General features: G+C 31.9%; 1 protein-coding gene across 3 annotated transcripts in view; it reads right to left on the reverse strand.

Moving 5' to 3' along the window:
* Nucleotides 1-4,157: 4,157 nt before the first annotated feature.
* Nucleotides 4,158-13,073, reverse strand: part of GATAe (endoderm-specific GATA factor) — a 67,874-nt gene continuing 58,958 nt past the window's right edge. For 2 of the 3 annotated variants that reach the window (XM_075289254.1, XM_075289252.1), the window contains 4 exons: nucleotides 11,052-11,841; nucleotides 8,523-9,000; nucleotides 8,183-8,456; nucleotides 4,158-4,647 (listed from right to left, as the gene is read on the reverse strand). In XM_075289254.1, the coding sequence (XP_075145369.1) occupies nucleotides 4,548-4,647; nucleotides 8,183-8,456; nucleotides 8,523-9,000; nucleotides 11,052-11,841 (1,642 nt within the window). In that variant the 3' untranslated portion in view covers nucleotides 4,158-4,547. The remainder of the gene's footprint in view (nucleotides 4,648-8,182; nucleotides 8,457-8,522; nucleotides 9,001-11,051; nucleotides 11,842-13,073) is intronic. The other variant, XM_075289253.1, reaches the window with a different exon arrangement.

Genomic DNA, 13,073 nt, shown 5'->3' on the forward strand with positions numbered 1-13,073 from the left:
TGAACGCAGTGGATGCCCGAAAGAGGTGGTTACCGACGAAAACATCAAAAAATCCAAAAAATGATTTTGAATGACCGTAAAATGAAGTTGATCGAGATAGCAGAGGCCTTAAAGATATCATATGAATGTGTTGGTCATATCATTCATTGGTATGCAAAATTCAAGCGTGGTGAAATGAGCACGGAGAACGGTGAAAGCAGTGGACGCCCGAAAGAGGTGGTTACCGACGAAAACATCAAAAAAATCCATAAAATGATTTTGAATGAGATAGCAGAGGCCTTAAAGATATCAAAGGAACCTGTTGGTCATATCATTCTTCAATATTTGGATATGCGGAAGCTCTGTGCAAAATGGGTTCCGCGCGAGCTCACATTTGACCAAAAACAATAGCGTGTTGATGATTGTGAGCGGTGTTTGCAGCTGTTAACTCGTAATACACCCGAGTTTTTCCGTCGATATGTGACAATGGATGAAACATGGCTCCATCACTACAATCCTGAGTCCAATCGACAGTCGGCTGAGTGGGCAGCGACCGGTGAACCGTCTCCGAAGCGTGGAAAGACTCAAAAGCCCGCTGGCAAAGTAATGGCCTCTGTTTTTTTGGATGCGCATGGAATAATTTTTATCGATTATCTTGAGAAGGGAAAAACCATCAACAGTGACTATTATATGGCGTTATTGGAGAATATGAAGAAGAAAAAAGTGTGGTTCCACAGCACAACGCACCGTGCCACAAGTCATTGAGAACGATGGCAAAAATTCATGAATTGGGCTTCGAATTGCTTCCCCACCCACCGTATTCTCTAGATCCTTTTTTCCAGTTTTTTTTCACAATAACAAAAGTTGCTTCACAAAAGTCGCTCTATCTCACAAACTAATGGACTTACAGACGTCAAATTTTGACACGAATCATTTGAAGGTTGGTACTATATAAAAATAATATATATATATATTAATACGCTACACTTTTTTTTGGGTACATATTGTGGGCGTGTGCGGGGGTATTATGCGATAAATGTGGTATCAAATGAAAGGTAATTTTCTGTAGATATGGCGAATCGCCTTAATTTTTTAAATTGATGCATTTTTCATGGAGAAAATTGCATTTTTCTAAAATTATTGACGTTGTTGTCGTTGTTGTGTTGTAGTTTGAGAGTGAGAGCGAGAGAGTTGTTGTTTGGTTTGTTGTAGCGTGTGGATGGGTGTGTGTACATTGTGTGTTGGCTTTTGTTATGTTGGCATGGGGGAGAGTAAGCTTGAGAATGATAATGTGAGAGTTGATTGGGAGCTAAAGCAATGGGAATAATAGAATTGTAAGATGATAATAGATAGGGTGGGTGTGGGAGTGTGGTTTTATATTTTACGTGATCTGTTAGCCGTATATATTTCTAAAGATTCAGGCTCACTTAGACTATTCAGTCCATTGTGATATTTAGCAATAGTAATTTTGAAAAGTAATATTTTGTACTTAGTTTGTTAAAGAAAATTTAGAAACATAAATTACATTATTTTAATTTAAATTTATTTAAGCCTGCTGATATAGGGATGCCATATACGGATATATGTTTGTTACAATGGGGGTATATTTTTGATAACTAAAACTTCATACAACAGTATAAAGGAGAATAAAATGTACGTATGAAATGTTTATGTAAGAATGAACTAAATAAATTACACCGTATATATTTCTAAAGGCGTTAGAAATAGTAATTTTGAAAAGTTATATTATACTAATTTTATTCAAGAAAATTTAAACAATAAATTACACCATTTTAATTTTAATTTTAAGCCTGTTTCTATAGGGATGCCATATATGGATATATGGTTGTTACAATGGGGGTATATTTTGGATAACTACAAATTTCATACGAAATTGTAAAAGAGAATAAAATGTTCGTATGAAATGTTTATGTACATTCGCAGAAAAAGTAAACTGTTTTATAGCAAGAACGAACTAAATACATTACACCGTTCGAAAATTGAAATAAATTATAATTTATGTTTTGAGATTTTCACTAAGCGTTGTTAAAACCAGGGAAATTTAATACTCTGGTGTACTTTATAACTACAACTCCCGAAATTACGCCCTCTCATAGAAGAAAAAAGTAAAGAACAACATCATTGGCGACAATTCATAACCATTTTAACCATACTGTAGTTCATTGTTAGTATATTTGGGCATCGTATGAAAATTTTCTTTTGCGTTAGATCACATTGAATTTACGTGTACGATCATTGAACTTAATACCCACGTTTAGTTCATGAAATGTTTGACACATACTTAATAAAATTTCATTGGGATTTGGAAAATTTCGAAAAATAATAATAAAATTGAACTATATACAAACATATTTTTTTCCAATAAAAATAAGCTAAATTTAGCGTTAGTTTAGCTAAAATTTTTTACAATATTTACTATAGAAATAAAATTTTAACAAAATTTTCTATAGAAATAATATTTTGAGAGAGCAGTGATAGAGGGAAGAGAGGGAGTTTTAGCAATGGGGGAAACATAATGTTTTTTTTTTTTTTTTTTTGTATAGACAAACGATTGTAATAGATAAGGTGGGTGGGGGAGTGAGATGGACGGCTTTTTGTTTTAGTACTGAAATGATCAGTTAGCCGTACATATTTTTAAAGGAGTTAGCAATACTATTATTACATGTATTTCGCTTGAGAAATTTTGAAACAATAAATTATTTTGCTTTAATTGAAATCCATAATATGTGGCTTTAAAAATTCCATTTTATAAAAATTTAGAGTATGCGAAAAGTTTGTTTTTATAATTTTTCAATAAAGGTGGGTATTAAGTTCACATTATCACACTAAAGTAGTCTTTTTTTCTCTGTTACTTTTCTTTAATAATCAATTTTAAAGAAAAAAACTTTTTACATGTTTTTATGTTAGCCTAATATTATTGCACGCTGGATTTTTAAAATTATGCTTTGGACCATTCCTCACCAAGTTATAATAATGTTTTTCAAAAAAGTTGTAATTTCTTTCTCTTCTTACAGATTTATTCTCAATTTAAGCGGATGAACTCGACCTTTGAACCAACCTCAAATGAGTAACATAAAGGAACACTACATTTTATAAAACTTTCTAAAAATGTGTGGTTACATTTGTATAAATAGTGTACCACTACTCCGATTTAACTTTACTTGCACACACTATAGAAGAACAATGTAAAATATCAGTTACAGAAGACTGTTTTAAAAACTAACTAAAGCGAAGTGTGTAAATTGTATGATATGTGGATATAGAATTCGCTAGAGTTCCATATCATCTAGGACCTTTATACCACCAGTTAAAGGCTTACAATGCACTCGATTTTCGAGTGCCAGGAAGGCTAGTATGTATTTAATACTAGCAACGCCATCTATGTGTCAGACCGGGGACTTATCAGCCAACTTGTTATGTTGAATAATAAAAACGAATTTTGACAAAAAATGTGTTTTTCTTTGTTAGACCGGGTTCTTATCAGCCAACCTGTTACAAGTCCAGTTTTGTTTTTAGAGTACCATTTTACGCAAATGTAGTACATGATATCGACAAGGTTATTCGTTATTTTTTCGTATTTTTATTTTTATTTTTACAAATATAAATTTTAAGATATTTTTCTCTATTGTCTATATAAATTTTATCTAAATATAATTTATAAGTTATAGTTTACAAATAACAAATTATTTAAAATAATTTGACATTGCAATGTAAGTAATTGTTTTGTTTTGTAAGATTTGGAATATAAAAATTATAGTAAAGTAGTCTCTTGAAATTAATACTAATTAATATATTAATTAAGAATCTTAACTCTCAATGCCGAATAAATATTTAGTCGCATAATTTATTAGGGATAGATAAGCATATAGTCAAAGATATATTTAATTAAAACAAAAGCGTTTTTTTTTATTAAATCAGAACTTCAATTTTTTTAACAATATTATTACGGCGTTTGTCAAATGAACATGAAAATGAAATATTTTTAAGTTTTTCTGGTGCTATTAAAGGATTCGCTTTAAACTCTCTGTATGCAATCATGGATACGATTGTCATAAATTCCATTCAATTGCCGAGTAAATGTTTATATTCACATCTTTACCGCATTCAGTAACCGAGAGCTTTATATTGATTACAATATAAAAAAAATAATTAAACTATTGTTTTTTTCTTGTGAGCAATATTTAAAATTTTAGGAAGTTCGCAATAGTGATTATAAATATAACGAATATTTTTACCAAGATGTATTCCCCAATGCAAATTAAGTTTCTTTATATATACAATATTCTTAAAATGTCTTTTATAATGAAGGCTACAATCTACCTACTAAAAGCCATATAAGAAATAAATGTGATATATATGCTTATATTTAATTGCCTTCATAATAATTCGTTTTGGTATATTCATTATTAAACGTATTACTTTGGATTACCTAGCTGCCTTAACTATTTTTATTAATATTCCGGATATTAATTTTACATATTTGTTTTTTTTTTTTTTTTTTTTTTTAATTTACAATTTCTTTGGGACGCATTAGCATAAATAAGACCCTAATTATTTGTTGATCGCTCTGGTAGACCAGTACGTGTTATAACACTGGTAGGAATTTCATTAGTCGGTGTTGTTCGGGGTACATCAATGGAGGGTACTCTGGAAATATAATAAATATAAAAAAAATAATAAATATAAATAAATAATAAATTAATTCTTATACTATATAGATGTCAAAGACGTTTTTAATTTAATTTTGTAATATTTCTGATATAAAAAAAAATATATACAGTGAAAACCTCTCAAACTGGGACACTCAGAAAACCGAAGACCTCTCAAAAGTGGATATTTGCCGTGACATGATTGCTATATTAAAATATTAAAATAAACCTCTGATAACTTAATCCCTCCCAAATGTGGAAAAAATTCAGGTGACCGTGAGTATCCAATTTCGAGGGGTTGCACTGTATATAACCCAGAAAAATTATTACCAATATTTTTTCAATTAAAATTTTAATTGAATTTGAACTTTTTAATTGAAATAATTAATTTCAATTTAGTGTTTAATCAAAACTCAATCAATCACATAAATGTATTGAATTAATTAAATATTTAATTGGATCAATAAAGTTTTTAGTTGGCTTCAGTGATAGTTTCGAATTCTTCCTATTTATACAAAGACAATAAACGTTTCCACGCTGTCCTGGTTTATGTTGTTCCAAAAATATAACACGATTTTTATACGCACCACCATAGAATGGTGATGGGGGTATAATAAGTTTGTCATGCCGTTTGTAACACATGGAAATATCGATTTCCGACTATATAAAGTATATATATTCTTGATCAGGGAGAAATTCTAAGACGATATAACCATGCCCGTCTGTCTGGCTGTCTGTCTGTTGTAATCACGCTACAGTCTTCAATAATGGAGCAATCGTGCTGAAGTTTTGCACAAACTCGTCTTTTGTCTGCAGACTGGTCAAGTTCGAAGATGGGCTATATCGGTACAGGTTTTGATATAGTCCCCATATAAACTGACCTCCCGATTTGGGGTCTTGGGCTTATAGAAATCGTAGTTTTTATCCAATTGCCTGAAATTTGAAATCTAGAGGTATTGTAGGACCACAAATACGTGTGCCAAAAATTGCGAGTATCGGTCCATGTTTTGGTATAGCCCCCATATAGACCGATCTCCCGATTTTATTTCTTGGGCTTATAGAAACCGCAGTTTTTATTCAATTTACCTGAACTTGGAAATCTAGAGGTATTGTAGGACCACAAACACGTGTGCCAAAAATTGTGAGTATCGGTCCATATTTTGGTATAGCCCCCATATAGACCGATCTCCCGATTTCACTTCTTGGGCTTATGAAACCGCAGTTTTTATTCAATTTACCTGAAATTGGAAATCTAGAGGTATTGTAGGACCACAAATACGTGTGCCAAAAATTGTGAGTATCGGTCCATGTTTTTGTATGGTCCCCATATAAAACGACCTCCCGATTTGGGGTCTTGGGCTTATAGAAACCGTAGTTTTTATCCACTTTGTCTGAAATTGGAAATCTAGAGGTATTTTAGGACCATAAAGAGGTGTGCCGAAAATGGTGAGCATCGGTCCAAATTTTGGTATAGCCCCCATATAGACCGACCTCCCGATTTGGGGTCTTGGGCTTATAGAAACCGCAGTTTTTATTCAATTTACCTGAACTTGGAAATCTAGAGGTATTGTAGGACCATAAAGAGGTGTGCCGAAAATGGTGAGTATCGGTCCATATTTTGGTATAGCCCCCATATAGACCGATTTCCCGATTTTACTCCTTGGGCTTCTAAAATCCGAAGTTTTTATCCTATTTGCCTGAAATTGGAAATCTAGAGGTATTTTCGAGCCATAAAGAGGTGTGCCGACAACGGTGAGTATCGGTCCATATTTTAGTATAGCCCCCATAAGAACGATCTCCCGATTTAACACCTTGGGTTTCGAGAAACCGTAGTTTTTATTCGATTTGCCGGAAATTGTAAATATTCTGGTATTTTAGGCTCACAAAAACGTGTATCGGATTAAATTTTTATCGGTCCATTTGGTAATGCCTCCAATTAAGGAGATATCCGTTTAATTATTAACATTGATTTACAAGGAAAGAATTATCTTCGTTAATTTTACGAAATCTTCTTCATTAGGTTAGGTTAGGTCAGGTTAGGTTAGGTGGCAGCCCGATGTATCAGGCTCACTTAGACTATTCAGTCCATTGTGATACCACATTGGTGCACTTCTCTCTTATCACTGAGTGCTGTCCGATTCCATGTTAAGCTCAATGACAAGGGACCTCCTTTTTATAGACGAGTCCGAACGGCGTTCCACATTGCAGTGAAACCACTTGGAGAAGCTTAGAAACCCTCAGAAATGTCACCAGCATTACTGAGGTGGGATAATCCACCGCTGAAAAACTTATTGGTGTTCGGCCGAAGCAGGAATCGAACCAACGACCTTGTGTATGCAAGGCGGGCATGCTAACCATTGCACCACAGTGGCTCCCATCTTTTTCATTAACTTTCATCATTAACCCTTTCACTACCGATGTCCACTACAGAGGACATTCGAAAACAGCTCCAAACTCTAACTCCCCACTTAGTTTGGATTTATTTCTCGATGATATTTTAAATTAGAGAGTCTTATCTAAATAAAATATAAATATTTTCCATATTGCTGGGCACTAAAATGTATTTTCATAAACGAAAAATACACAACTTTGAGACAATTTTTCTATTGTACGTCTCTAGTAAATGGATATTCATATAAAAACTATGGCCCAACACTTCAGCAGATATTACAGGCCAAATAGCTTTTAGTTTCGTATGACCATTTGGTCACAATTCAAGAATAAAGTTTTCGAAACAAAAACATATAACTTTATAAATAATTGAGGTAGACCTTCCAAATTTCAATATTTTTTCTACATATTGTTAGTACGAGTAGAAACAGAGGAAAAATGAAAGTTTTTAACGTTAGGTTTAATTCGGTAGTGAAAGGGTTAAATGTCATGTTAAAGTATGAAAATTTTTCTTAAAAACTGTGAAAAATTTCACAAAATTTGATATAGATTTAGCAAAGAGCATTTTTCAATGGGAAGAGTGGAACATTTTCATGTCGTCAATGAAAGTATACATAAATATTACCCAATGTTCATTACAAGAAAGAAAAGATATATTGAATTTTGGAAATCGTTGCCTTTGTTCAATTTCAATGACAATTTTCGTTAAACTTTAGCTTACAGTGTAAAAGTCTTACACCCAATAAACATTTCAAAAAGATTTTGCAACGACCATCTTTCAAATGAAACATTTTCATATCGACAATGAAAATCTTCATTAATAATACACATAGTTCACTACAACCACGAAAAGTTACATTGTATTTAGGAAATCGTTGCATTGGCTCAATTTCAATGACAATTTAAAAATGTAAAATTTTACAAGCAAAATTTCGTAAAGATTTAGCGAAAATCATCATTGATTGGGAAAATGTAACATTTTCATGCCGGCAATGAACATTTTCATTAGTAGGTTAGAAAGTTCATTACAACCATGAAAAGTTACATTGTATTTACGAAATTATGTCGTTGGTTCTATTTCAATGACAAATGTCCTTTAACTGTTACATGCCCTGCAAGAGTTTTTATCTCCTTTTACTTACTTGAAATTCTGAGCACTCGGCAACTGAGGTGACTGACTCTGAGAAGGCGGATTACTATACGGTGACTGACTATCGGATGTGACATGCGGTCGTGACATATTTAAAGTCATTTCTGGATTAACAATCGATATATTACGTGGACTTCCTGTTGTCATATCCTGCAGATCATTATGGCTAGATGTTTGAGCATTTAAGGGTAAACCCATAGGGGAAACCTGCGATGGATATAAAGTTCCATTGGGTATCATTAGAGAGCCACCGCCTGGAGGTAGACCTAAAAAATGAAAACAAAATCACAATCAATCAAAATTCAAGTAGTCTTTTGAATTTCTCTTCTTACTTGGCAAAGGAGGCCTCATTTGGCCAACACCATTATTCTTTGGCTTACGTTTTCTCTTCTGTATTCCCTCTTTTTTCATCGACAAAGGACGATTCATATTGTGCAGTTTGTAGTATAGACCACAAGCATTACACACCGGATTGCCTTCATTGTTTCGTCGCCATAGAGTTGTCGAATTTGTCGAACAATTGGCACAAGTGACACCAGTTCGTCGATTATTTGCATTATTGGTTGCCGCTGCTTTGGGTTTCGTTTGCCTTGGACCCATACGCATTGGACGGTAATTGGGTGTACTACAACTTGGACAAAATATATCGTTCCCTTTACGCACTAGCACGGATCCGCATTGTTCACATTTGGCCTCGGTAAATGGAGGAGGATGCAAACCCGAATCATATCCAATTGATGTTGCTGGTGACCATGATGCTGATGGTATATTACTGGGATTATATTCCTCAACCACCTGGTGATGATAATTCTAGATATTAGAATTGTTAACATTCATAATGTTTCGATGTTTGTTTTGTGTGGGTGTGTGGTATTATTAGATTTTGGAGAGTGTGGGGAGATGTTGTGAACGGCAGGGGCCAAAAAATGGAAATAAAAAATCAAAAGAGGCTGATAAGTGTTATGGGATGGACGATTTTTAATTAATAGAATGGTGATGATGTGAGAACCTAACTCAGGCATTGGTTAAAATACTTAGTAATGTTGACATTATTTTCATTAATTCAACCATGTAAAATTGGAATACAAGCGGGACCCAATATTACGGTCACAAAGTTTAAACTCGGCCCCAAAAAGGAGTACGCTTTTCATTTATTGATAAATTGACCATTATATCTCATGTGATGTTCGAGGAAAGTGTTTACACAGAAATATCACCAAATTTTTTAATTAAACTCTAAATGTTTAACTGGCGCAGTAACAGGATACTGGTAATACACCAGAAAATCAATTGGTTTCCTCCAGTAGCAACCCTTAAAAAATTTGCCAGTTTTTTCATGAAAAACAATCGTGAGTAACAACATTACATTATAAATTAATATTCTAATTAAAATCGGAGATTGATATCATTTTTGTGATTGTAAAATACTTAACTGGTACAACAATAGGTTACAGGTACAGTGCAAAGGAGTCGATTCATTTCCTCTAATTTCAACCCCTGATAAATTCGCCAGTTTTTTGCATTAAAAGCTATCGTGAGTGGGACAACTATATTTAAAATTATTATATTAATTAAAATCAATATATTACTGGTAATGCATGTAGGAGTCAATTGGTTTCCCCCAATTTGAACTAAATTCGAAAGTTTTTTTTTTTTAATCAAAAGTTGGGAGCCACCGTGGTGCAATGGTTAGCATGCCCGCCTTTCATAAACAAGGTCGTGGGTTCGATTCCAGCTTCGACCGAACACCAAAAAGTTTTTCAGCGGTGGATTATCCCACCTCGGTAATGCTGGTGACATTTCTGAGGGTTTCAAAGCTTCTCTAAGTGGTTTCAGTGCAATGTGGAACGCCGTTCGGACTCGGCTATAAAAAGGAGGTCGCTTTAACATGGAATCGGTCAACACTAAGTGATAAGTTCACCAATGTGGTATCACAATGGACTGAATAGTCTAAGTGAGACTGATACATCGGGCTGCCACCTAACCTAACCTTAATTAAAAGTTATCGTGAGTGGAACAAATATATTTGAAATTAATATTTTAATTAAAATAGTCGTGATTCAAAAATACTTAACTGGTACAACAATAGGTTACTGGTAATGTACAAAGGAGTCAATTCGTTTCCTCCAATTTCAACTCTTGATAAATTCGTCACTTTTTTTGCACTAAAAGTTATCGTGAGTGGAAAAAATATATTTGACATTAATATTTTAATTAAAATGTCATTTTTATGATTGAAATTATCAACTGGTTCAACAATAGATTACTGGTAATGCATGAAGGAGTCAATTGGTTTTCTCCAAATTTCGAAAGTTTTCTGCATTAAAAGTTATCGTGGGGGGAACAACTATATTTTAAATTAATATTTTAATTAAAATCGGTGATATATCATTTTGATGAAGGGAATAGTCTTTACCGGTATAACAAGAGGTTACTGGTTATGCACGATGGAGCCCATTGTTTTCTTCCAATGACAATCCTTGAAAAAGTCGCAAAATTTTTGCTTTACTGGTAATATTGAGGTTCAAACATAGACTGAAAGAAGAGTTTTCTATTCTGAGGAACGAAATTTTAGGCAAGGGAAGTTTTCTTTTGAGGCAAAAAATTCTTTAAAAAATATTAGGGACAATCGTTGGATTATTTGTTATAAATCCAGGTTAATTTCCTTTTAAAGGCAATACTTTACATTAAAATGGAATTTCTAAAAAAACATATTTCATAAAACTCTAACTGCTGCTATAGTAATCGATACTTATGGTTTTAAAATAAAATGACATAAATTTTGGATGGCGAATTAGGCAATTTTGCAATTTTTAAAAGTGAAATTATGACAAATAAGTTGAATCAAAAATTATACTTACGAAACCCATATTGGGATATTCAACTCCAGATGTTGACCAGAGGGCTTGCTCTGGCACCCCCGTATTGACAGTGTCATATAATCCCATCGGCTGATATTGTATTGGTTGACGGATCAAACTAAAATTTGGATCCTTATTCGAAATAAGTTGATTGGGTGCCGTTGTCACACTATATACAGTATTATTCTGAGTCAATTGATACGAGGATGTAGAAGAGAAATTCAAATAATGAGCATTACCCAAATCGGTAAAAGTTTTACTCTCATTGCCATGGGTTGCAGGCGCTCCGGCATCACCTACATTTGGATCATAGTACAAAGGTGGCGGACCATTACCATTATCACTGAGGGCATTTGTACTATAACGAGGATCATCCTCAAAGCGTAAGGTCGAACCTATATGCGCCGGATGTGGTAGGGTATGCGTGCCAGAACTTGATAAATTATGGGGATTTTGATGATGCAATGCAGATGTTGAGACCACTAGAGGTTCGGTATAACTACTATTTGGTGTTGGACATTGGGTATGATGTTGCATATGTTGTTGACCAGCTTCGCTGCCCACATGCTCTTTTTCTATCGACTCCAATTTAATGGCTCCCGATGGTGAACCCGTGGCACATATTATCTGTTGACCATTTTCATTGGTGGCATAAGTGTAGATAGTTGTACCAGGTGGATGTTGATGATCTTCGTTACGTGGTGCCATTTGAACATAATCACTGGGTGAATGTAAACGCTGATATTCGTTAATAGGTTCAGGTTGGTCGGGATCACGATGTTCACTGACCCTATAGAAAAAGATGACAAAAAATAGTGATCATTAAAAAGGAAATGCTGACAAAATGAGCTGATAAAAACACACAAAAAAATCAAAAAAAATTCAAACAAAAATCTTAGTTGAATTCATTGGTATAGAAATAAAATTTTGACAAAATTTTCTATAGAAATAACATTTTGACAATATTTTTTATAGAAATAAAATTTTGACAAAATTTTTTATAGAAATAAAATGTAGACAAAATTTTCTATAGAAATAAAATTTTGACAAAATTTTCTAAACAAATAAAATTTTTATAAAACTTTCTATAAAAATAAAAAATTGACAAAATATTCTACCAAAATAAAAGTTTGACAAAATTTTCTATAAAAATAAAATTTTGACAAAATTTTCTATAAAAATAAAATTTTGACAAAATTTTCTATAAAAATAAAATTTTGACAAAATTTTCTATAAAAATAAAATTTTGACAAAATTTTCTATAAAAATAAAATTTTGACAAAATTTTTTATAAAAATAAAAGTTTGACAAAATTTTCTACAGATATAAAATTTTGACTAAATTTTCTATAGATATAAAATTTTGACATAATTTTCTATAGATATAAAATTTTGACATAATTTTCCATAAAAATAAAATTTTGACAAAATTTTCTATAAAAATAAAATTTTGACAAAATTTTCTATAAAAGTAAAATTTTGACATAATTTTCTATAAAAATAAAATTTTGACAAAATTTTCTTTAAAAATAAAATTTTAACAAAGTTTTCTATAAACATAAAATTTTGACAAAATTTTCTATAGAAATATAATGTTGATAAAATTTTCTATAGAAACAAAATTTTGACAAAATTTTCTATAAAAATAAAATTTTGACAAACTTTTCTATAAAAATTAAATGTTGACGAAATTTTCTATAAAAATAAAATTTTTACAAAATTTTCTATAGAAATAAAATGTTGACAAAATTTTCTATTGAAATAAAATTTTGATAAAATTTTCTATAGAAATAAAATGTTGACAAAATTTTTTATAGAAATCAAATTTTGACAAAAATTTTCTATAGAAATAAAATATTGACAAAATTTTCTATAGAAATAAAATTTTCACAAAATTTTCTATAACAATAAAATGTTGACCAATTCTATAGAAATAAAATATTGACATTTTTTTTTGGAAATAAAATTTTGACAAAATTTTCTATAGATATAAAATTTTGACAAAATTTTCTATAGATATAAA

The sequence above is a fragment of the Haematobia irritans genome, chromosome 1 (genome assembly GCF_050003625.1).
Source record: "Haematobia irritans isolate KBUSLIRL chromosome 1, ASM5000362v1, whole genome shotgun sequence".
NCBI classification, from domain to species: Eukaryota; Metazoa; Arthropoda; class Insecta; order Diptera; family Muscidae; genus Haematobia; species Haematobia irritans.